At 43.7% G+C, this 26,957-nt stretch overlaps 1 protein-coding gene across 1 annotated transcript; it reads left to right on the forward strand.

Moving 5' to 3' along the window:
- The first annotated feature begins 245 nt into the window (after positions 1-245).
- On the forward strand, positions 246-19,767 carry FSCN2 (fascin actin-bundling protein 2, retinal). Its single transcript, XM_040437252.1, has 5 exons — positions 246-1,173; positions 14,069-14,225; positions 15,072-15,193; positions 17,205-17,372; positions 19,039-19,767. The coding sequence occupies exons 1-5, from the start codon at positions 348-350 to the stop codon at positions 19,242-19,244; spliced, it is 1,479 nt and encodes a 492-aa protein (XP_040293186.1). The 5' UTR covers positions 246-347; the 3' UTR covers positions 19,245-19,767.
- The last annotated feature ends 7,190 nt before the right edge of the window (positions 19,768-26,957 follow it).

A 26,957-nucleotide genomic window follows, 5' to 3' on the forward strand; every position in this document is an offset into this window, starting at 1 on the left:
GATGTAACCAATTAAACAGGCTGCAGCAACCACTTGGCTGAGCAGTCTGCGTCCTAAGCTTAATATGTGAAGAAGAAAGTCCAGCTACTCTGCATCCAGTCTGGGAGGGAGATGGCGATGTGCAGATTATAAGAAGGCGGCCGACAGCCCAAAGTAGAGGCAACTGGAGCAGGATCAAAACCGCGTCATTGGGTGTTAGGTTGAGGTGCTTTTGAGTTCATTCATTTTAATCCAGATCTCCCAGGGCTGCTTACTAAGTGCCTACCCTTTGCGTTCAGACTGCTGGTAACACGAGACACTTTCGCTTCAGAATCTACGAGAGATATTTCGAAGTCAGAGATAAAAAAATGCCAACCAATGGGATACACCAAATTCTGAAGATCCAGTTCGGCTTGATCAATTGCGATAACAAGTATCTGACGGCAGAAGCTTTTGGCTTCAAAGTTTACGCTTCTGCTCCAAGCTTGAAGAAAAAGCAGATATGGACTTTAGAGCAGGATGAGGTGGACAGCTCGGTGGTCTACCTCAAAAGCCACCACCTGGCAAGATATCTGTCTGCTGACAAAGATGGGAATGTGTCGTGTGAGGCTGAAAAGCCCGAGGGAGATTGCCGATTTACCATAACTGCCCAGTCTGATGGCAGGTGGGCCCTCCAGTCTGACGTGTATAAGAGATTCTTCGGAGGTCTGGAAGACAAATTGTCATGTTTTGCCCAAACCATCACAGAGCCGGAGCTCTGGGCTGTTCATTTGGCCATCCACCCACAAGCTAACCTACTTAGCGTCAGCAGGAGAAGGTACGCACACTTGAGCCCTCAAGAAGATGAAATATCTACAGACAGTAATATACCATGGGGTGTAGACTCGCTCATCACCCTGGTGTATCAGGATAAAAAGTACTGCTTGAAAACTTGTGACAACCGGTACCTACGTAACGATGGAAAGCTAGTTAAAGATCCTGATAATGGCACAGGCTACACTTTGGAGTTTAAGGCAGGGAAGTTGGCTTTCAAAGATTGTAGTGGGAAGTACCTGACACCCATGGGGCCTACAGGAACATTAAAATCTGGGCGGAGCTCCAAACCTGGCAAAGACGAACTCTTCGATCTTGAGGAAAGTCATCCACAGGTTGTCTTTAGGGCATCCAATAAAAGATACATCTCGATCAGACAAGGTAATCCATCAGATGATCTCCATGTCAACTGCCCCTTGTTGTGTAATTGGTCAGTGTATCATTTATTTTACCCTTTTGATGGTGAAATGTTGATTTGTTTGGCCATGTTTTATATTGTATGTTAACCAATTAAGTGCTGGGAGTTACAGAAATTTCATGTCAAAGTTATTGCACAGGATCTTAAGTGATGACAACTGGGTAACAATGATCCTCAAGTCCAACTTGTAAGAAATTCATAAAATGCTAGAAACCATCTGACAAATGTAAAAATATTAATTCCTGACAAAACCTCTTTTGTTTACAAAAGCGTTTAATGAAAACAAGATTAGATTTTTGGAGGTCCCCTTCTGTCTCCCTTTGGTTAAATTTCCATAACTCAGAAGTGTTAATTTCGAACCCCTGTGTGATCACATCTCCACTGAAATCAGTTGGGAATAATGTAATGCCACAGAGGTTTGGCTCCTTACTTGGCATGACACCCTCTTCTTTCAGAGCTTTGATGACAATCCCTCAACATATAATCTTCTAAATGAATAGATTCTTGAGATGGAGAACAGATTAAAAATAGGAAGTTCCAAAATTATATTTTAGGGTACATCAATAAGAGTGTGGGGGTCTGACAGCTGGGACTCAAAAGTAAGTGGGTCCTAGGCGGAATTAAGTTGAGTTAGAAAAGACTTGGTCATTTGTGAGATCTGACTTTTGGGTCTACGTCCTCTTCTGTGCAGGACATGTGTTTCTAACCATCTATGATCATTCCTGAAGATCCTCATGATAATATAGAAGAGGGAACATCCATTCCATAGAGGAGATAATGATAATTGCACCTTTATAAAGTGTCTTGGCAGCAATATGGGTCAATGATTTGTATAATTTAATGGGCAGCTCAGTTTTCTATGAAACTGTCCATGTGGAGCCAAGAAGAATAATGACATCTAGCTAATGACATCCTGTATACAGGCTTATCCAATAACAGGAATAGGCTGCTTTTCGGAGGAGGAGATTTAACGCTACATAATAAAAAAACATTTGCCATTCAGGGGTCATGGAAAGCTGGATGACATTCCTGGGGTAATGTTAGTTATACCATGCCAAAGTACAAGAAAGAAACTCAAGGACTGGTGATTTTGGAGATGTATACAAGTGACTCGTAATAAGGTGCAAAGCTCTGCCTCCTCCTATTTATAGCTATTGAAACTGGTGGCCCTCCCATTATAATAATCATCCCCCTTTGTAGATATACAAGTGCCACGTGTGCCCATATATCTTCAGAAGAGAGAGTCCCCTACATAGAAAAATCACACTGCATGATCAGGAGCAAACATCTGTGCAGATCCTGCTTTGTAATGCTTAACTGCTGTATGAGATAACTAGTAGTGACAACCACCGTGCGGGGCCCATATCAGGTGTTAGTTCCCTTCCCCCACACCGAATTGGACTGTAAGGAGCTGCTCCTCCAAAGGGCATCAGAATTTATTTCCATCTATGCATCTTGAGGGCAGCTTTGTATGTTTTTGTAATGGTTGCCGTTTTAGCCATTTTCGAGCACTCTAATAGAGAATTCTGACTTAACGAAGGGGGCCCCTATTTTCAGTGTGAAAAGTATCGGCAAAGAGGGTCTCTTTCTGAAGGATCTGATATGGCTGCGATTTCAATGTGTACCATGTAATACTTCAATTTCCCTATGGTAGTGCTACAGGGGAATTTCTGTGCCTGTTATTGGTTTCCCCCAAAGATTACGGGGGAGCCCAGCAGTGATCAAATTATTATGTGGGAGGCGCTTTTAACAAAAAGGGAATAGAAAAAAAAGTGGACAACCTCTTTTAAGGGAATCTCATCAGACAACCCCCTTAAACTATGGCATCAATATGCCATAAAAATCTAAGCAAGTAGTTGCATGGAAATGGGGTCCCCTTCCAAGCCATACATAGTTGATATTAACTTCCCCTATCCTTAGGCCCTCAGGTGGTGATGTGAGCCTCTTGTAGTTTATGACTAGCCAAGAAGGCCTATAAGAACACAGTGGACTGCACTTGCTGGGGTGGAAAGGTTATATATATTCTTTCCTCTTTCAAGCTGGGAAACCAATAGCCTCTTAATAATAAAATTTCTATTAGACTTTCTCATATCTCCTCTTAGCCAGTACGCTTCGATTGCCGTGCAGCTTACGGCTATATCTGCATACCCGTGCTAGGTGGACAGTGATGGAGTGGACCAGTATATATCTCCACTGATTATTATGCTGCTCCTACCCTCCTCTCCACATGGGATGCAGTGATTAACATGGCTCAAGGGTGGCTATGACATGATGTTATCACCATGTATTGTAATTCCCCCCCCCCCCCTCACTCAGGCTGCACATATCACTGTTCAACCATGTGGACAGCAGAGATATCACAGTCTAGGAGAACGTTAACGTGCAATGTGTGTTACCAAGACTTTGATGGTGTAAAGTCAAATCAGTGGAGGTCCAAGAATTGTGATTCCCACTTGTCTCGAGAACGAGAAAATCCCCTTCTTCAAAGTCACTGTAAGTAGTTATGAATGGCAAGCCGCCTGAGAAGACCATCCAAGTGCACCTAATGGAAGGATGGGGAGCACAGTAAAATGTTCAGCTGGACATAAACAGCTCAAAACACATTTTGCAGTTCAATCATCTCTGAGCGTGATATTTTGGGGTACACATGGACTCGTGATGACACTGGCTGACTCTTATGGGGGTATTGTGGGTGATCCTGATTAAGGGGTAGTGTGGCCAACTCTGATGGACACATTGAAGCTGTAAATTAGCTGCATTTGCTATGGACCCATGGATGGGAAACCCAGGTTGGCTTGACTCAGTCCTGCACCCCCCATAAGCAGTGTGATAAAGTGCAAGGTTTGCTCTGTCCAGGTGAACCTAGTACAAGCACACATTTAAGAATGAATAAATCTGCCAGGGCTCTGTTTACTGGAATGGCATGGTAGCATAAACCCATACTAGATGATTTATTCAGCCCATGAATGATATGACCCTCTACAAGTCCTCCCTTACATTGACCATATAGCTAAGAAACACAGGAGCTTCCATTTTACAATGAATGGGAAGGAAGGTGGATAACTGGTAGGTCCACCTGTTACCAAGCTGGCAGCATAAACCAGCACCAGAAGGATCCTTCATCTCATGTGTGATATTATTCTGTGCAAGGGATGGGAAGGTGAGGAACTGTTATGAGTAGCTTTGAAGCATGAACCAGAAGGGTTCCTATTTTGATTCTACTATAGGGTGCCCTTTTCTCCCATCTAGGACAATATAGTAATCTAGTACTATAAAACTGCTCATGCATTTCAGAAGAGGGACACTCAGGAGGTCACTTTTCGATGTATGACCAGGTCCACCCTGTATAGTACTCTGCCTGTTACGACATTGTTACTCAGTGATGATTTCTACCATCAATCTGTGGAAATTATGTCATTATTGGATCATGAGCTGTGATAATCATGACTGTGTCATTTATTGGCAGGGAGCCTTTCATCTTCTGGAGATTCTTATTGCAGGACACACACGTATAACACCAAGGTTACGTTACTCAGAGAAAATGAATTCATAAAGATGAATATATGAGATTTATTCATCTTCCTCCTAACTTAATCATGCAAGGAATATAATGCAGAAATAATTGATGAAGTGGGCACTAAGCTTGCCCATTAAAGGACAATACTAAGAGGCATCTATAGATTGCAGCCAAAGAAGCAACATTTCATGAGCTGGTCATAGGCGTAACCATAACCAAACTATCGGTTGTCACATTGATCAAAATTTTGATGCAGGTGTGATCACTGCTCACCCTGCTCGTCCTCGTTCTTGACTGGATTGACATCAGAAACTAACAGAAAAGGAGGATATCAGGGTAAATATAACGCTACATAAGCATGTAGATATATTTTCCCCTTCTGGGTCTATGGCTCTTTAAAAATGTCAAATTAGGATCAGCACCTTTCAGATTACCACCGCCACAGTAAAAAGCTGATTTTGCCTGATGGTCAGCCAGACATTTCCCTTGCAACGCAGGACTTGGATCTGGTTCATAGATTAGGGTCCCAAGCGACGGACTCCTTCCTAATAGGGCACATGGGCAGGTATTGTTTTTAAACTTTAAGGCACCCTTGCACCCGCACTGAATCCGGACCCATCCAACCCATCCGGGCTGTGCACATGAGCGGTGATTTTCACGCATCACTTGTGCGCTGCGTGAAAATCGCAGCATGTTCTATATTGTGCATTTTTCACGGCCCCATAGAAGTAAAAGGGGCTGCGTGAAAAACGCAAGCATCCGCAAGCAAGTGCGCATACGGTGCGAGTTTCACGCACGGTTGCTAGGAGACGATCGGGATGTGGACCCGATCATTATTATTTTCCCTTATAACATGGTTATAAGGGAAAATAATAGCATTCCTAATAGAGAATGCATAGTACAATAGGGCTGGAGGGGTTAAAAATAAATAATAATTTAACTCACCTTAATCCACTTGATCGCGCAGCCCGGCTTCTCTTCTGTCTTCATCTTTGCTGTGCACAGGAAAAGGACCTGTGGTGACGTCACTACGCTCATCACATGGTCCGTCGCATGATCCATCACCATGGTAAAAGATCATGTGATGGACCATGTGATGTCATCAAAGGTCCTATTCCTCAAAGAAGACAGAAGAGATGCCGGCTGCGCGAACAAGTGGATTAAGGTGAGTTCAATTATTTTTTATTTATTTTTAACCCCTCCAGCCCTAATGTACTATGTATTCAGAATGCTATTATTTTCCCTTATAACCATGTTATAAGTGGAAATAATACAATCTACACAAACTTGAACCCAAACCTGAACTTCAATGAAGAAGTTCGGGTCTGTGTACCACATTCAGTTTTTATCACGTGCGTGCAAAACGCATTGCACCCACGCGATAAAAACTGAACGGAACGCAATTGCAGTCAAAACTGACTGCAATTGGGTACCTACTCGCGCAGGTTTGCCGCAACGCTAGTGTGAAAGGGGCCTAATAGTTGTCATCCATGATGCACCAGGCCGGTTCTTGATCTAGAAAACAATGTTCCCATTTACTGACATTTATCTGGAAAATGGTGAGGAATAGAAGTGGAAGTTATGGAAAGTTAGAAAAGCTTACACTATATAATAATGAATCCTTATATTTAGTGGAGAACCCTCTTAAGCTTCTCGAGGAGTCCAGGGCTGATTGTGCATATACAGGCTAAGAATGAGCCCTTCAGCTGCAGCCTAATGTGTAAGATGATTCTCCAAGCCATGGCCACAAGTAACACAACTCTTGTTTGGTCACATCTGATACTCTGTCAAAAGGAACTTGCAGTAACCAAGTCAACAGGTCAGCTTCATCCCTAGTAATGTCCTGTACAGCCAAAACCACCTCAACTAAAGCTTCCCATACACATTATAGAGAAGTCGGCCATCGTGTCATTTTTTTATTTTCCGGGCCACTATTGGTTGGAATAAATATACAGTGATGCCCTACATATGGCAGATAAAGGAAGCTCAAAAAGGTTGTTAGGTTTGGCGTTTTTCAGACAAACTAAATCTTAGGGTTAGTGGCCTCATTGCTGCCAATGTCAGTAATTATCGGATATCCTTTATAGAATTGTTAAGTATGAGCTCATTTTTCAAACAAGGCTTTTGATGGCACCCATTGAAATCACCCATGATGCTGGTAGCTCTCCAGAGACAAACTTAATACAATGTGGCTTTCGACCCTATTACACATCCTTGTTTGCTTGCTCCTCTGCCCTGCACAGATTATTGCCACCCTGTACCAAGGGGGATGGGAGCAACCATGTCTGCCCCCAACTTCTCTCCACGAGCCAAGTAGCAGCCACATCGCACTTGTTTCCGAGGTCAGACTGCCTCTGTGCTATCTGACGTATGGACCATGCTTGTTATCGCTCACTGTTGAGCGTAAGTTGGTGAAACATGTAGGAGATGAGAATCTAGGTCCAACAGTGGCAAGGTTTGTTAGGTTATGGTCTAGGTACAAGAACCAGTTGAGATCGCCATTCTAATGAGTGCTCCACTGTGCTGGTGTGAGAGCAAACAATAGCGTGAAACAATCTTGCAGCTACCTCCTAGACCTCCTCTTATTTCCTCTTTAGATAGTGGTTCTGTTTCAGCTTCCCAGTAGATAACAGCTGATTGCACACACTCCCTAGACCCCACAATCGGCAATAGTCCACCACTCTATTCCACCAGGGGAAATCACTTATAGGAGTTCTTGGCCCTTTCTGTTTAGGATCCGAGCTGATGAATGTACACTGGGTCCACATGGCTGTACAGGTTATGGACAGATGTCCCTTACTGCTTGAAGTGTTTGTCTCCGAAGTTCAGTAGTTTTCCTCCAGTTCTTTCCATATCAATTCAATCCAGACTCAAAAGTGTGGTTTAAACAATTTTCATGGAACTGCATTCTAATCTCTTGGTCTTCTTGTCTCTCAGTCTTCTTTCTCGGATTACAAGCTTGAATGTTTACATCAGCCTTTTCCCTGGCATCTTCTTCCCTTCTTCATGTCATTGTGAAAATGTTTCCTATTGCAAGGAAAGAGACAAGTTGACCCCACACTGTGCAGGGATGGCCATGTCCTCCACACTGAGGAACTCTGGAGGATATAGTTCTGTGGGGATATTACTGAGGAGAAAGGCTCTGGCAGGGTTGTACCTCGATATTTCCCATTATAATACATGCAGAAATCAGCCAAGCTTGCAGGAATTAATTAGCAAAACAGCATTGTATGCCTTGTAACAAAGAAGGGTAGGTTCACGTGGAGTTTTTGAGGCAGATTTCCCAGTCCAGCAGGGCGTAGAAGTGTAAATTATTCCTTTATTTTTCCAATTCCTTTTCAATCCACTTCTGGCTTTGGCTGAAAAACTTGCAGTAAAATCTGCCTCAACACCTCTTCCAAAAAAGTGTGAACCTACTCTAAGGCTTGTATTAGGCTAGTTTCACACTAGCGGCAACATTCTCTGGCAGGCTGTTCCGGTAGGGGAACAGCCTGCCGGATCCGTGCTACAGCTAGTGCACACGTGGGTCTTCCAAAATTACTTTGTGGCACTCTGCTCGGTTATGCTAGGAGTCGGGTTCCCACCCCATTCACAGTAGAAGAAATGCTCCAGCAATGTGTTTGCGAAGTCGCGAAAATTTATTGAAGGTGTGGCTGTATACAATGTGACGTTTCGGGCTCACTTGGCCTTTATCAAAATACAGCAAAAAAATGAAATAAATCACATACAGTAAGTGAATAAGGATACAAATTCAAAAGAGCGCACCGTACCATAGTAGGTGGTGCATCTTCTATAGTGCTGTTGCACATCCTTATACAGTGCACGCTTTCTGTGATCCCTGTCTACAGTGGCACCAGGTAATTAAAAGCAGGGTCCCTTTGCTAAGTATGGTATTTTCTGATATTACTGCATGTAATCTGGTTACCTACTTTTGATTGTGGGGCTCACTCTCTCTCCCCTTTTTTTACTATGAGCAAAATATGTAGAAAATGAACATGTATGAATAATACCAATATGTAGAGCATCAACATCATAAGCTTAGACTATTTTCCTGATTATTCTCTTCACTCAAACGGATTCATCCTATGGATTCTACAATTGAACCCAACTCTACCTGACTTGAAGTATCTATGGGGGATCTGACTTTAAAACATCATGAAATTGACTATTATTATTCTCCATAATTTTTTTTTAACATTTGTGCATGCATGTAAGCATTTGACCTGTTGTATCCTTATTCACTTACTGTATGTGATTCATTTTATTTTTTGCTGTAGTTTGATAAAGGCCAAGTGAGGCCGAAACGTTGCGTTGTATACAGCCGCACCTTCAATAAATTTTCCTGACTTTGCAAACACATTGCTGGAGTATTTCTTCACTATAATAGGGGCGGGCTGGGGGTCCGGCCGCAGCACGGCAAACATGCCGAGAGGCGGCCGGAATAAAACTATGACATGTTACCCCGCCGGAACAGCCTGCCGGAGAAGGCTGCCGCTAGTGTGAAAGTAGCCTTAGACCGGCAGATGTCTTGCAGGTAATGATCATAGATCGAAGATTTTTTGACTCGTTAGTGACCAAAAATGTGCTTATTACATAGAGCGATGTTCGTATGTACTTTCACTCTTTAATCTTTCACTACAAAGTCGTCACTGTGTATTACATGTAATACAGATGTAAAGATGCTTGCTCATAAAGGTGGACTTCAGATAAAATGCCTCTATGTGATCTGTAAGTGAATAGAAGATCACCCTTCATAGCCACCAAGGACTCTACTCTTGAGAACTCCTCAACCACTCAGATGGAGGAGCTACAAACATGGCACCCATTGTAACACGTGGCCATCAGTACCATCATTGATTTACGATATGCGATTTCAGTGGCATAAATACTGTATATGGCGCATGGGGAAACATGATGGCCTCTCTGCCGCATAACATGATAGAAATGCTATTATTTGCACTTGATGGTTTGAAGAGTCCTGATACGAATTTTGCATTGATACCCAGAAGCTTCACTCTACTAATCTAACAGTGAGAAATCTGCTGCATGTAGCTCTCAGCCTTAAAGGGATTCTCTGGGCTTTTAATATTGATGACCTATCCTCAGGATCAGATTGGTGGGGGTCCGATGTATGAAGGGAAGGCGTGCCCGTTCTCTGCTGTTTTGCTATAGACATAGCAACAGTGAGCAGGAAGAGAGAAGGGAGACGGCACGTGCATACTACGTGCCCCTTCCCTTCGTACCGCTGATTGGCAGGGGTGCCGGACCCCCGCTGATCTGGTATTGATGACCTATCCTGAGGATAGGTCATCAATATTAAAAGCCTTGAGTAGCCCTTTAACATAGGTGTTTTCTATTCAAGTCCTGAAAAGACATTTGAAACAAAGTTGTTCAAAAGTGGACAATTCCTTTAAGAACGATTTCTATTATTGTATGTTTTATTAGTTAGCAGTAATTATGACTTCCCTCATCAATTAAATTAGTCATATCTGCCAAACAAGTCATGAAAAGTTACTTTCCCGAGGCAAATTTTCTAACAGTAACATGTACAGAGCCAAGAATTATGGCTTCCCCGCTCATATGTAATAATACTGATGATTCACGGCACTGCGGGCAATGCAACTGTCTATTTACAATGTTTTATATGCCCCATGGTTGACAACGTGCTGCAAGACAACCAATGTCTACATAGAGAAGTCTGTTTCGGCTCAGGTGGGGGCACATACTCTGAGAATTCTGCTGAGCCCGTACAAAGCTGATTATGCAGAATGAAGGCTAACAGCCAAGATTAAGAGAGGGTGAGGGTCGCGAGAGCTGAAACAGCCAGCCAGATGGAAAGAGTCACAATCAGATTAACAGGCTCAATTAGTGCCAATTGTTTAGGGAGGGAATTTGAAGACTTACCGGATTGGACAAAAGAGGTGGCAGGAAAGTGCCACCAAGCCAGTGATGAGCTAAATCTCTAGGAAGCAAATTGTGAAGGCTACTAAGCATGGCATGGCACGAAAGGGATTAAAGACAGTTCATCTGATAACTTCCAAGGGGGGGAAAACAAGATAATATTGGGTCACAAGTAGACATAGAACTTGGGCGATATACAAAGGCAATTGGCTGGGGCCATGACCATGGAGGAGCTGATATGAAGACTCCACTATGAAGTAAAAACTCAACTTTGGATACATTTCTGGCAAACTCCAACCCTTGAATTTCTAACATATTTGAGGTTTTAGAGTGTGGGTCAGGGGCATCTTTTCTTCTTCCTGGTACTTCTTCGTGCCCTCTATGCCCATATGAAGCATTGTCAGGCCTCAGTCCATCAGTCATGACACAATTCATATGTGTCAGCCTACACAGTTTACAGTGAAGTCCTGAAGTCATTGCTGGAGCCAGTAAGTCATTTCTTACACATCTCTCAGGCTCTGTTGGCATTGCATTTGAGCTTTCCATGGAAGTTATGCTTAAGGGTGTACTTCCGGATGTATATCTTCAACAGAAGGATTGGACATATGTCACTATATAGGCGTATACCCCTGTATAGAATATAATACTCAAACGGTGGCTTATTGGTTAGCATTGGTGCCTAGCAGCGCTGGGGTCCTAGGTTCGAATCCGACCAAGGGCAACATCTGCATGGAGTTTGTATGTTCTCCCCGTGTTTGGGTGGGTTTCCTCCCACACTCCAAAGACATACTGATAGGGACCTTAGAGTGTGAGCCCCATTGGCAACAGTTGGATGCTAATGTCTGTAAAGGGCTGCGGAATATAGTAGTGCTATATAAGTGCATAAAATAAATAAATAAACTACCCTATTCCACGTAGTAAAAAAATAATGTATGGCAACACATACCACCCAATGTATGCCGAAAGGCCATTTTTTGGCATCTGGTCAGTGGGACCCAATGGGTACTTTATCCTAGGATATGTCAAAAAGGAAGAAGGGTCCCCACTGATTTCAGCCATGAGTGATTCCAGGTAAATCGACATTTGGTCACTGGATAAGGCTAAAAGCGGAGCTGTTATTGCTACTAAAACGTTATCAGTACATTTTCAACTGACTTACCAGTTGGGATGTGTCCCTGCAGTCTAACACAGTCCAATCAGTTCAGCAAGGGGCACAACTCCACTGGTGACACTAACTTGACAATTAATCCTTAAACTGCTAGTAGCAATAACTGAGGAACGGTATAACAGAGTTATATGAAAAGATCCTCCAGAATTGATATTGCATGGGGAATAAAAAGTTATTGAGTGAAACAGACATGAGAGGAGTGGTGGCGGGTGCTTTTTAAGATTCCACCAAAATTGAGTTTTCAGTTGCATTTTTGCTGCAGAAAATGGACTACTTGTATCCCCTGTGTACTAAATACAGTAAATCCTTCTTCTAATCTAAAACGTATGTTCACAAGAAATGTATATTCTACAGAAATTAATATCCAAACCTAAGGAATGCTAATCCAAACAAAATGGGGCTGTCTGGGGAAAACTGAGGCATGAAAACCTTATGTGGGAACATGCCTAAGCACTATATACATGCAGCTTTATACCTCATGGCCAAGTTGACTTCGCTTATTTACAGAGGTGGACTGACCATTTTGTTAGAGGCCCATGACCACAGATGATTTATAGCACCTTGAAGATAAAAATTCAAGAGATAGAAGTTGCACACATGCAATGTATTAACATGGCTCATTCCTTGTAAAGTTCATCAGAAACAGCGTCATTTGTGAAGTCTTGATTGTAATTGTACCAAATTGCAGACGTCCCTCTTCAGTCATGTGGTTTTCATGTGATAACAATGCAGTCATTCTGCATCTCACATTAGGACGCTGGTAGATAGCTCCTGGAGGGCCTCTGATCCTCATGCTTTAATTATCAGCGAGTGTGAAGAGCTGCCTAAGTGGTGCTTGACTGAGAATGTACATGGGGAAGTTGACAAAGAGGCACCTGGCAGAGGGAAACAGTATTTGGCCGTGTCCAACTTTACATCACGAGATGCTTCGCCGATACCCACTATATAACACCTTGATATGGCTGTTCTGTCCTGACCACTTGACAGTACATCATGGACTTTTTGGGAAAATTTCACACCAAAATACATAATGCCTGGGATGGATGCAGCATGATGAGTGTACCACCAAAACAGCTCTAACCCATGCATGGACTCCATAGACCTCTGAGGTGTCCTATCTTATCTGTCACTACAATATTAGCTGCAGATAGAGGAACTGTCACCACTCCTGATATGTCTGTTTTAATAGCTTCATGCTTTCCCCATGTGATAACAATTCTGGAGCATCTATTCTTATGTCTGTATGTTGTGCCATTCCTTTATTATTTCTACTAGAAGTTATGAATGAATTGCTAGCAGTCTGCAGAGGGGGGGGGGGGGGGGGGGGGTACCTGCACAGACTCACTCTATTCAATCAGTGCTGCCATTGTCAGTCTGTGCAGGTACACACCCCCCGAACTTGTTACCACCCCTCCATAATGAAAAAATAAAGCGTGATTCGCCATCTATTTGATCATTTACTCCCCCGAAAAATTTAATAAAATGGACCAAAAAGTTATACATACAGCTTTGTAGATGGAAATTTAAAAAGTGGCTGTCAAAGAAAATAAAGCCTATACAAATTTGGTATTGCCGTAATTGTACACAGAATAAGGATGTCATGTCATTTTAATGCGCAGTGAACACTGAAATACCAAAACCCAAAAAACCTTGGCAGAATTGTGTTTTTAACTTCCATTTCACCCCACAAATATTTTTTTTCTTTGTCTAATACAAGCTATGAAAAAAATAAACAGTGCCATTAAAAAGTACAACTTTTCCTGCAAAAAGTCCTTTATACTGCTATGTGAACAGAAAATGAAAAAAAAAAAAAAGTAATATGGCTGTTGGAAGGCGGGGAAGGAAAAACTAAAATTTTAAATAGGCATGTCCCAAAAGGGTTAATAACCTCTGGCATTACATTCACTCATCCTGCTAAATCAGTGGTGGCGAACCTATGGCACGGGTGCCAGAGGCGGCACTCAGAGCTCCCTCTGTGGGCACCAGCGCCCTGGAAAAAGTCTATGGTGTACCAATATGCCTTAGACTTCTCCTGCTATTCATCAGTGCAGGGCGCACAAATTCCCAAGCAGGGCACTGAATGTAGGCAGGCTATTATAGCTAAATGATAAAGTACATGGAAGATATACTATATTGGACTGTAGTATTCAGGGTAAATTGCCGTGTTGGCACTTGGCAATAAATAAGTGGGTTTTGGGTTACAGTCTGGGCACTCGGTCTCTAAAAAGTTCACCATCCCTGTGCTAAATCAATATATTCATTTCCACCTCAGGTATAAATGTCTCTGCCAACCAAGATGAGGAGACAGACTATGAAACCTTCCAAATGCAGATCAATAAGGAAACCAAGACGTGCAGTTTCCACACCAATTCTGGCAAGTATTGGACCCTTGTGAGTCACGGTGGGATCCAGTCGACCGCCACTGAAATGTAAGTTGTTTGTAGATTAAGAATCTGGTTCTTTTGTAGAACATACGTAAGATACCCACACAGATGTATTTGGTGGGGGTCCTAGCAGTCAGATTTTACCCTCTTTCCTTGGATAGGGGTGTTAATACTTATATCTTAGAATAGCACCTTAAAAGAACTGTGGAAGCCAAATCTTGACGTTTCATTACTTATCCAACCTTGGTTCCTAAACTTTAGCAGTGATGGCTAACCTCCGGCACTCCAGCTGTGGTGAAACTATGACTCCCAGCATGCTCCATTCATTTCTATGGAGTTCTGAGAACCGCCAAGCAAATGTGGGAGTTGTAGTTTTACCACAGCTGGAGAACCAGAGGTCAGCCATCACAGCCCTAGCTGAACCAAGGTTGCAATGTTGGCCTGGGGTTCCTTGGGCACAGTGGAGGAGATGATTCTGAAGGTCCAACATTTGTAGGTCCACTTGTATTCAGACACATGATCAATGAGGGCTAATAGGATATTTGTGAATCAGTCCATAACAAGTAGACCCCACTGGGAAGTCACTGGATTCAAAATCAACTCCAGACAGGGTTGTGTCCTGCTGGGCCCATTACGGTGTCACAGCCTGGGCTCTTCAAAGGTTCCTCAGATGTTTGAGAACATCCCATGACTCCAGTTGACTTTGTGCATATCGCTGGTATATGTACAATGATGTGGACAACTGAATGTTAACCTTGTAGACATCTTGTTTCTTAAAAACAAGACCAGATGTAGAACAAGGGAAATACCTCATAATTTGGTAACTGAAGGACATGGGCCAGTAGGGGTGCAAACTGATCCTCTAACTCGTATTCCTCATGTCACTGACAGAGCTGCCAACACAATGTTTGAGATTGAATGGAGAGGCCGGAGAGTCGCACTGAAAACCAGTAATGGGAAGTATATCTGTACCAAGAAGAACGGGCAGCTGGCAGCCGTGTCCGACTCAGTTGGTGAGAATACAAAGCTGAAATCTACTGGGTGCAATGATGTGACTAATTGGGGGTCAGTCTTTTACCATATAGATTTTGGGGTGCCTTTGACTGCGAAACACAAGTGTCAGTATATAACTTTCCTGTTCCCCCCAGTGTTATTGTCCTGTAACCCAAGTGTGTATGATTATCCTGTACACAAGTGTTATTGTCCTGCAACCCAAATATTACTGTTCAATACCCTGTGTCAGTGTGTAATTATCTTGGACCCTCAGTGTTATTGCCCTGTGCCCTAAGTGTCATTGTGTGATTTTTCTGTACCTCCAAAGTAACTACTATGGGACCATAAAGGCCCCTCTGGCCAGATGTAGCAAACAATTGTTGGGAAGGAAGGGTTAAGAGTCCGTCATCATCATCCGTCTGGGTGTTATGTTACTGCCCCCCCAAATGTCATTTGTCATTATTCCAAAAAAAAAAATAATCATAAATTTTCATGGCATTATGTCACAGAGAGGTCTGAACAGCTGCATCCATCAGTTTCTAGAAACAAGAGTCCTCGGTGCTTGTGTAACCTCTTCACAAGTATCAAACCTTTCAGAGGTCTCCATATACAGCTCTATTCACTTCAGTAGTCCCTATGAAGAACTGCATTGTGGGAAAGTTAAAGGAATCTCGACCAGCAGCAAAATGTTTTGGGGGCTACTGTCAGTAAATAACTAAATGTGGAAGTCCCCTTTAGACCTCCTAGAAATACAAGTTTGCTTTTGGCATTTTTTTTTTACATCTAAAACACACAGCATAAAAACAGAATTTAGTTTTTTGCATTTTGCGTTTTTTTCCCGTGCCATTTTTCTATTCAGACATATTTGAATTGCCTTTTTCAACAATCTATGTAGTTAAAAAACACCATAGACACAAAATAATGTACCCAAAATGAAACAATCACACTAGCAAAAAAAAAAAATATATATATATATATATTTATATAAAAATGCATGTTTGTCTTGCATTTCATAATTTTCATTGCAAAAGAAAAAAGGCGGCAAATAATGCATGTGCAAAAAAATTTGTAAAATGACCCACCAAAAGTCAGAAAAGGAAAAAATAAAAAATAATTATTTGTGAATGAAACCTTAAGGAATTAAACTATAAATTTGATGGCAAATTATAGAAGACAAAAATAATTAGTAGACATAATACACACCCCACAACCCCTGTCCTTCCGAATTTAAGAATCCCAGTTTAAGGCTATATGCACACGAACCGAACGTATTTTGTTTCCGTGTACGTCTTATTTGCGGATTGGATGAGGACCCATTCATTTCAATGTCCGCATCCGTATTTCCGTTCCGTAGCCCCACAAAAAATATAGAGCATGTCCTCTTCTTGTCCGTTTTGTGGACAAGGATAGGCATTGTTACAATGGATCCACACAAAAAAAACTGATGCAATACGGATGCCATCCATATTTTTTGCGGATCAGTGTTTTGCGGACCACAAAACACATACGGTCGTGTGAATATAGCCTAAGAGAGATTAAAACATTAGAAAGTAGAGTGGGACCAGAACACCATGATAGGGGGGATTACTTGACCAGTAAACTCTATGACTATGAGGAATCTCTGGGGGCAGTCTGCAGCCATTGATTATGGAAATGAAGAATATATGTTAGTGGCGGATGTCTTGTATGGGTGGAGGTGTCAGGAACTGACATGATTAGAGTTTTTTCATGAGGCTTCCAGGCAGATTATTGGGATTCATTTACCAATACTGATGTCTGAGGGGGCCCTCTACCACAAGCACCAGTATTATAAATGGCACATGGGAGGTGGAGGCCCATCTACAGATTTTGCATTGGGGGCCAGGAGCTTCAAACTACTGGAAAGCTCTTCTGAGCTATATAATCCCAAGGAAGGTGGTGGTCGTAAACAGACCATCTCCTAACATCTTATGTCGGGGATAACACAGACTGGATAGGGTGGTAGGTGAATGACTGGTGTGACTGTTCCATGTGTCACCTCTGTGTCCTCAGGTGAAGATGAAGAGTTCACACTCAAGCTGATCAACCGACCAATTCTGGTCCTACGCGGAGATCTGGGATTTGTCTGCTACCATAAAACCTCAAATACTCTGGATGCGAATCGCTCATCATACGACGTCTTCCAGATCATCTTTAATAATGGAGCATACCAAATTAAAGGTTACAAGTCCTCTTATAGCTATAATTTATTTCATATATATCACATATCTACCTATAGCTATCTATTTAGTATTTATTATCTATCTCATATCTATATCTATCTATCTGCCTGTCTACCTAATATCTATTATCTATCTCATATCAAACTATCTCATACTGATCTATCTACACTAAAAGGACAAAAGCATTAGGACACCTACAGGAACAATTATGACATCCAATTCTAAATCCATAGGCAGAAAAAGAGTTGTCCAACAACCCCAATGATCCTACCCTATGCCCCATGATCAGCCGCAGCACCAAGCTAAAACCGGCGTAAAAAAAATGATAAGTGAGACGGGCCTGCCAGCCCATGTCAATTGTTTAAGATTTTTTTACGCGGATTTTACCCTTGTAATGCAAAGGTGAGATCTGTGGCGAAAAAGAAACCGCAAGGAACATGTGGATTTTGCTGCGGAACCGCAAAGAAATCCACATGGAAATCTGTGCGGATTTTCTGTTTGTAAATCTGCACCCATGGGCAGGTCCCCTTATAGCTCAATACAAAGGTGTTGGATGGGGTTAATGTCAGGGTTCTGTGTGACCGGTCAAGTTCTTCCAAACCAAACTCACCCAACCATGCCTTTATGGATGTTGCTTTGTGCACTGGGACACAGTCATGCTGGAACAGAGAAGGTCCTTCCCCAAACTGTTCCCACAAAGATGGAAGCATTCAATTGTCCAAAATGTCTTGGTATGATAAATCATTAAGATTTCCCTTCACTGAAACAAAGGAGCAGAGGCCTTGAAAACCACCCCCAAAGCATTACCCCTCCTCCACCAAACTTTACACTGGGCACAATGCAGTTAGGCAGGAAATGTTCTCCTGGCATTACCAAATCCAGACTCGTCCATCAGACCGCCAGATAGAGAAGCATGAGTATACCACTCACAGGTGATGGTAAAATATCTAGAAGGGGAGACATTTTATAAACAGACTGCATGGCTAGGGGTTAGATTTTATACACCAGTGGTAATGGCAGACTGTATAGCTAGGGGTGGGTTTTATACTCCTGTGGTAATGGCAGACTGCATAGCTAGGGCTGGATTTTATACTCCTGGGGTAATGGCAGACTGCATAGCTAGGGCCGGATTTTATACTCCTGTGATAATGGCAGACTGCATGGCAAAGGGCTAGATTTTATACTCCTGTGGTAATGGCAGACTGAATGGCTAGAGGCTGGATTTTATACTCCTGTGGTAATGGCAAACTGCATGGCTGGAGGCTGGATTTTATACACTGTGGGAAAGGGACTGAATGAAAGAACCTGAAGTCAATGATTAAGACGTGCGCCCCAATACTTTTTTCCATATAGTGTCTCCCTCTCCTTCCCTCCATAGTAGATAAATATATACACTATATGGAAAAAAGTATTGGGGCGCACGTCTTAATCATTGACTTCAGGTTCTTTCATTCAGTCCCTTTCCCACAGTGTATAAAATCCAGCCTCCAGCCATGCAGTTTGCCATTACCACAGGAGTATAAAATCCAGCCTCTAGCCAAGCCATTCAGTCTGCCATTTATCTACTATTCTCTCTCTGTCTCCCTCTCCTTCCCTCCATCCATTCATTCATCTGTAAATAAGGTAGACCATAACCCTAACTTTCTGCTCTTTACCCCCTATAGGTCAGGGCGGTAAGTTCTGGTACATCTCTAGCAATGGCACAATCTGCTCAGATGGAGACATGTCCGAGGATTTCTTCTTCGAGTTTCGAGAATATAATCGTGTGGCCATTAAAGGCAAAAATGGCAAATATCTACGTGGGGACCAGGCAGGAACCTTAAAGGCAGATGCAGAATCTGTGATTGCTGCCACCCTCTGGGAATACTGATTCACCAGACACCACAGCTTAGGTCTAGAGGACATTAGATGGTCTGATTTGAGGACAAGGGTCATGGACTGGCACATAGAGAGGTGAGCAGTGAGCCAAATGGTGACCAACTTCTAATGTGTGGCTCACAGAGTCCCATGGACACAATGGCCCTCCACAGACAACCTCCCACTAGGATCATGGGATATGCATGTATTTATCAAAATATCAATTTATAATAATTAGCATAGTTTTAGATATGTAAATTAGCTACTATGTGTCGGCACATCATGATCTGAGGGGACTAAAAGTAGAAAGACAGACCGGCACTGGATACCTGCAGCAATTACATACTGTGTTATTATGCAGCATGGTCACCACTGCAGACCCACGAGGGGTTAATAGCACCCTGGCCTGAACAGAATGCATAGCCCATAGCTCAGACCAAGCGGCCCTCCTTCTGGAGAATGGGGAGGGTGCTTTTTTATACTGTTTTTAAATGAGGTACTGCTGCATTCACTCACAAAAACCAATAAAGGTGAATTTCTTGGCAAGTCCATGAAACGTGTGAGGCTCTGTCTATGATCTAGGACTCCAGCAAGGATCGAAATAAGGTTCCTGCCACAGCGAATCAAGAGGGACCACCATAATAGATATCTATACAGCAAGTCATGGACAAGGGACGGGATGAATTCCTTAGATTACTCAAGGGTAAATTAGTAACCCATAGCAACCAAATTGGACAGAATGCCACTAATGTTCTGTAACCCATAGCAACCAAACTGCATCCTCCATATGACAGAATGCTCCCAATGTTCTGTAACCCATAGCAACCAAACTGCATCCTCCATATGACAGAATGCTCCCAATGTTCTGTAACCAATAGCAACTAAACTTCATCCTCCAGATAATGACAGAATTCCTCCCATGTGTTGTAACCCACAGCAACCAAACTAAATCATTCACATAATGCCCCCTCAATGGAGCAACCATATATGTCCTGTAACCCATAGCAACAAAACTGCATCCTCCAGATGACAGAATGCCGCATGTGATGTAACCTTAAGCAACCAAACTGTATCCGCCATATAATGATAGAATCCCCTAATGAGCTGTAACCCATGGCAACCAAACTGTATCCTCCATATGATAGAATCCCCTAATGAGCTGTAACCCATGGCAACCAAACTGTATCTTCCATATAATTATAGAATCCCCTAATGAGCTGTAACCCATGGAAACCGAACTGAGTCCCCTAAAACCGATTGCAACGAACTGGCACAACCACACAGCGACAGAATGCCTCTAATGTGCTTGAACCCACAGCAAGAAAACTACATCCACCAGACAATTAATGAACGTACCGTACCCCGTGTGCTGTTCTCAGAGTGTCCCTTTAATGTACTGGGAACCAATACAGTATTAAAAGCATACTCCCCTAATATTTGGCTATGATAACAGGAAGGTTGGGTAACCTTAAGGGAAAAGTCCCCTGCTTGTAATTCCTCCCAGGCCCCACATGGAGCATTACTTACTAATAGTGATGGACGAACATCGGCCGGGACGATGGGCGAACGCGATCAAATGTTCGCGAACCGTGCGTTCACAGCGGGCCCCATTCACTTTAATGGCCGGCAAACCTGAAAAACCTTCAGGTCATATTTGCAGCCACCAAATACTTACAAGAAGTGCACAAATCATCCCACAACATGGACAGTGACATACCAGAGGGGGATAATTTTTATGCGTCTTAAAGGGAAATTCTCAAAAATGTTCCCTGCTGGAGCCTAGAAATTTTTTATTTTAGGCCACGGAAGTATGGCCCTTAAAAATTAGGCATTCACCTGACATGAAAGAAATTGTGATTATGTGGCTCGAGGTACATTATGCGGTCAATGGATAAAAATGTTAATGTAGGCCACTGGAGTACAGGCCCCAAACATTAGGCATTTACCTGACAGAAAAGAACAAGTAATCATGTGGCTGGAGGTATATTAGACGGTCATTAGATATAAATCTTACTGCAGGCCAGTACAAATAGATGTCAAATACATATGTTTAAAAGAACAAAAAATATAAAATTGGATTAAAAACATGGCTAACGAAATCCCCCCTCTTGAAAACCCTCCAAATGATAATAGTTTAAATTCGATAACACGTGGTCATCACAGGTGTTGAATTCCTCAGAGGTCCCAAACATTAGGCATTCACCGGACAGAAAAGGCCTTTTATGCCGCTGTATTTACATAAGACAGACCATTATTTGTTCTGGGTGGTGGTGGCGGATATTTGTGGGCTGTCATGAGGAAATTCAATTAAACGTGGTCGTCACATGTGTTGAATTCCTTCGAGATCCATGCCTCATTCATTTGTAGAAATGTGAGGTAGTCCACACTGTCGTGAGCTAGGCGAGTGCGCTTATCGGTCACGATCCCCCCTGCTGCGCTGAACGTCCTTTCGGACAGGACACTCGACGAGGGGCAAGCCAAGAGTTCCATGGCAAATTGTGCCAGCTCTGGCCACAGGTCAAGCCTGCATACCCGGTGCTGAACGTCAGCAAGGCGAGCCATGGCCGTGTAAGATCTTCTCAAATGGCCAGAGATTTTCCTGGCCTGCCGCAAGACGTCCTGGACCCCGGAGTATTTGGCTACGAATCACTGCAAGACTAAGTTCAGGACGCGTTCCATGCCCGGCATGTGTGTCATTTTGCCCTGTTTCAGCACGCTCAGCAGAATGGCATCGTTGTCGCACACCACTTGTCAAATTGAGCGAGGTTAGCCACTGATCGGCCTGTGACCGCAGAGCTGAAAGCAGTGCAGGACCGGTGTGGCTCTTGGCTTCCAGGCTCAACATCCGCAGCACAGCATGGCAACGTCTCACCTGGCACGTCGAATAGGTTCTGGGAAGCTGGGGGGGGGGGGGGTGCAGTGGAAAAGGAGGAGTCAGCCAAGGAGGAGACGAAGGAGTAGGAGAAGAAGAGGCAGGTCTGCATGCAATCCGTGGCGGTAACACCAAATCCACACGGGTGCCACGGGTTACATGCTTGATGGCCGTCAGAAGGTTCACCCAGTGGGCAGTAAAAGTTATGTACCTTCTCTGCCCGTGTTTGCTAGACCACGTGTCTGTGGTCAGATGCATCTTGACACCGACACTGTGTCCCAGAGATACATTCACTTGCCGCTGAACATGGCCATATAGCTCCAGGATGCCCTTCTGGGAGAAATATTTCCTTCCGGGGACCTTCCATTGCGGTGTGCCAATGGCCACAAATTTTCTAAAGGCCTCCAAGTCCACCAATTTATATGGCATTAGTTGGCGGGCTAGTAGTTCCGACAAGCCAGCGGTCAGCCGTAGGGCAAGAGGATTATCCGGCGTCATCATTTTTTTACGCTCGAACATTTGGGCCACAGAAGCCTGCCTTTTGCCAGATGAACGCGACGACGGCACGGTGGAAGGTGGAGTGGAGTCCTTTGTTGGTCCTGGCTGCCATCATCCTGGAACCGGAAGTGTTGGCGGCTCATATTTATACAAACCACCATCACCTGTGCAAAATGTGAGTAACAACTCTAGATCTCCATAAGAACATAGGGCTCTTTTGCTGTCACCCACTGGCCGTACCCTCTTTTGCTAAGCAACGAACCAAACATACTCAAGCTTCGCAGCTAAAATATTATCTACACAAAAGCCGCCATCGCAGCTCCCTTAGCGGCTGTCACACATCTTTCCCAGAGGGCAGGACACTGCTTAGTTACACAACATAAATAGAGCCAGGGATTTCTGTGTAACCAAATGTGGTCATTAGTCTAGGAAAGTTGGATACTAACCACAATGGTGGCCATTAGAAAACGACCATAGTGGTAGTCACTAAACTTTCCCAGAAACAGAACTTGAACTTAGGCTACTTTCACATTAGCGGCAGCCTTCTACATGTCATAGTTTTATTCCGGCCGTCTCTCGGCATGTTTGCTGTGCTGCGGCTGGATCTCCGCTCCCATTATAGTAAAAGGGTCCGGAGCGGACTTCCGGCTGCTGCTAATGTGAAGGCTGCTGCTAATGTGAAAGTAGCCTTAAAAGGGTTTTCTGACATTTTAATACTGATGACCTATTCTCTGAATAGGTCATCAGTATTTGATCGGTAGGGGGCCCGACACCCGGGACCCCTGCCGATTAGCTGTTTTGAGAAGGCACTGGCGCTCCTGTGAGCGCTCTGGCCTTCTAGCAGCTTCCCAAGCACAGCGCCGTACATTGTATAGCAGTTGCACTTGGTATTGCAGCTCAGCCCCATTTACTTCTATGAACTTGATGTCACTGGCCTAGGAAAAGCTGAAGACGGCCATGGCGTTCACAGGACCACCGGTGACTTCTTAAACAGCTGATCGGTGGGGGTCCCCTGACCAGTTGCTGATGACCTACCTAGTATTAAAGTGTCGGAAAACCCCTTTAAGTCAGGCATGCTGTATAGAATAGCACCAGGCAGAGCCTCTACCATTAGACGTGCAGTGGCACAGGAAGGGTTAATGCCGGCAGGAAGGAAGCTCACACTGCTCTCGTATCTTGCCGACAGTAACATCAAATTCTCTTTTTTTTTTATTAGACACCCCCCCCCCCCCTTTTAAAAACACATGTACACAATAAAGTGAGGGGTCATGACGGGTCTGCCTAATGCCGTATATAGAGCTGAGTAATATAGTAAGATTCTTTACTTTACTCTATGTAAAGTGAAATAACTCCCCTTCCTCTATCAACCAATGATATGGCTAAGTATACCAGACACGGTGCTAAAAGGGTACAATGTACATAGGGCCCCATCTTCATGGCCGCTTTCTTCTAGAAGCAGTACAACTCCTGTCCATCCATGAGTTATGTCTGCTACTGCAGCTCAGCTCCATTGGCCGACAACCAAAATAACAGCCGTTACGACTTCCATAATGGTTGTCGGTCCATGAGTTGGAACTGAAGCCTGAGCCGCAGCACCTGGCGGGCATGTTAAAGGGGCAACTGGGTGACATCAGTACTCTGAATACTCTCTGAAAATGAGTTGGATTCTTAAAAAGGCTGTACAGGATTAAAAAAGAATGGCTGCTTTCTTCCAAAAAACAGCGCCACCTGCCAGCAGGTTGTGTCTGGTATTGCAGCTCAGCCCCATTTACCTTAAAGGGATTCTGTCATGAGATTTGAGGCCTATAACCTAAACATATGGCCAGGTCCCTACTAATACCGTGAATCCGAAACTGACCTTATTAAATGTGCCTGTGGCTCTATTAGCATATAAAACAGGTTTTTATAACCTGTCACTCACGTACCAAATGTGTCCAAGGGGTCGTCTCATCATGCAGGGTGCCCGGCTGCAGCCGCCTTCCGACTAGAAATCGCCGCCCTCCCTTTCAATAGAGCCGCCTACCTCACCTCATCGTCGCCTCCCTCACCTCAGCGCCGCCTCCAAAATCGTCCGCTCTCCTCAGCCAGATCCCGCGCGTGAATAGGGCTGCGTGAAAATCGCAAGCATCGGCAAGCAAGTGCGGATGCGGTGCGATTTTCACGCACGGTTGCTAGGAGATGATCGGGACCCGATCATTATTATTTTCCCTTATAACATGGTTATAAGAGAAAATAATAGCATTCTTAATACAGAATGCATAGTACAATAGCGCTGGAGGAGTTAAAAAAAATAAAATAAAAATTTAACTCACATTAATCCACTTGTTCGTGCAGCCGGCTTCTCTTCTGCCTTCATCTTTGCTGTGCACAGGAAAAGGACCTGTGGTGACATCACTGCGCATATCACATGGTCCGTCACCATGTTGATGGATCATGTGATGAGCACAGTGATGTCATCAAAGGTCCTTTACCCAGGTCCTGAAGAAAGAAGAGAAGGCGGGCTGCACGAACAAGTGGATTAAGGCGAGTTAAATTATTTAGCTTTTTTTTTTAACCCCTCCAGCCCTATTGTACTATGCATTCTGTATTAAGAATGCTATTATTTTCCCTTATAACCATGTTATAAGGGAAAATAATACAATCTACACAACACCTAACCCAAACCCGAACTTCAGTGAAGAAGTTCGGGTACAAAATATGCTGATTTTTCTCACACGCGTGCAAAACGCATTAAAATGTTTTGCATTCGCGCTGAAAAATCCTGCATTTTCCCACGACGCACCCGCATCTTATCAGGCCCAAAACCATGACGCCCGTGTGAAAGAGGCCTAATAGAATCGAACTGCAATACCAAACATAACCATGGATAAGTGTGCCGCTGTTTGTAAAAGTAAGCAGCCATGTTTTTCACAGCCCCTACATATGTGCTGTCAAGATGCAATTCTGGCTGCACAAGAGCTTGGTAACCAGCACTGAGGGGGATATTCATAGGGGTCCCCGAGAAAGGGGAGAAGGAGAATACATGGCAATGTTAGTACAGCTCTGCATTGTTCATAGGTAGCATAAAATCACTAATAAAATATCAAGAGAAACCCACAATTCACCATCTAAATCCAATGGGAAGGACCACCTCCTTCCCATTGGATTTAGATGGTGAATTGTGGGTTTCTCTTGATATTTTATGCTACCTATGAACAATGCAGAGCTGTTCAATGCAAAATGCAAAAGCCTTGACACCAGCTCAGACCAATAAATGTGCTTAGAGTGGGTGTCACTCTGTGTCACCCCCCCCCCCCCCCCCAGCAGAGGAAATCCAGCATCCTGTAGGAAGGGTATCTACAGTAAGGGCTCATGCACACGAACATATTTTCTTTCCGTGTCTGTTCCGTTTTTTTTGCAGACCGTCTGCGGAACCATTAAAGGGGTTATCCAATCATAATGATCACTGTTAAATCTGTTAATCATTTGACAGTGATCATTTTTGTAAATATATTTGATTAACCCATTCCCACACTTTAGGAGAAAATTCATCCCCACTTACCTCATTGTTGTCATTCGGTCTCCCCTGGTTACGGCCACCGCTCTTCTCTAGAATCCCTGTGGCCGCACTTGCGCAGAAGACTCCTTCATTTCTCCCGGCCGGGCCGCTCGCTGTCCTGAACGCGCACGCCGCCGCACATGCGCCATGGTGACTTATTCCTGGCCAGAATTGTACAGAGCCGCGAATGCGCACGCCAGCTCTGTACTATACTGGCCAGGGATAAGTCATTATGGCGCATGCGCGACAGCGCGCGTCCCGGCCGGGAGACAGCGCGCGTCCCGGCCGGGAGAAGATGAAGCCCACCCCCAGCGAGAATCCAGGAAGTGAACGGCGCGCTGGCAGCAGGTAAGTATGAAAAGGCGTCATGGGGATACCCCTTTAATTTCAGTGGGTCCGCAAAAAAAATGGAAGTTACTCCGTGTGCATTCCATTTCTGTATGTCCGTATTTCTGTTCCGCAAAAAAATACATGTCCCATTATTGTCTGCATTACGGACATGGATAGTACTGTTCTATTAGGGGCCAGCTGTTCCTTTTTTGCAGACTGTAAAATACATACGGTCGTGTGCATGAGCCCTAAGTTGCATTTGCTGCCCAGCATCATGGTCCCAATCCCAAATAATGAGCCCATGTAAAATGTATTTAAAGGTACATTTTTAAAAGGAATTTTTCAGGAGTAAAATATTGATGACCTATCAATATCTGATCGTTGGGGAGCTGACTCCTAGCACCCCCAAAAATCAGCTCTTCGAAGAGGCTGCGGTGTTTCGGTGATAACTGCAGGATCCTCCAAGCTTACCAAGCACAGCGCCGTAC

This window comes from Bufo bufo, chromosome 6 (genome assembly GCF_905171765.1).
Source record: "Bufo bufo chromosome 6, aBufBuf1.1, whole genome shotgun sequence".
NCBI lineage: Eukaryota > Metazoa > Chordata > Amphibia > Anura > Bufonidae > Bufo > Bufo bufo.

Coding starts and splice junctions, on each gene's coding strand:
- FSCN2 (XM_040437252.1), top strand. CDS start 348: ATGCCAACCAATGGGATACACCAAATTCTGAAGATCCAGTTCGGCTTG. Junction 14,226..15,071: donor CAGTCGACCGCCACTGAAAT/GTAAGTTGTTTG, acceptor TGTCACTGACAG/AGCTGCCAACACAATGTTTG. Junction 15,194..17,204: donor AGCCGTGTCCGACTCAGTTG/GTGAGAATACAA, acceptor CTGTGTCCTCAG/GTGAAGATGAAGAGTTCACA.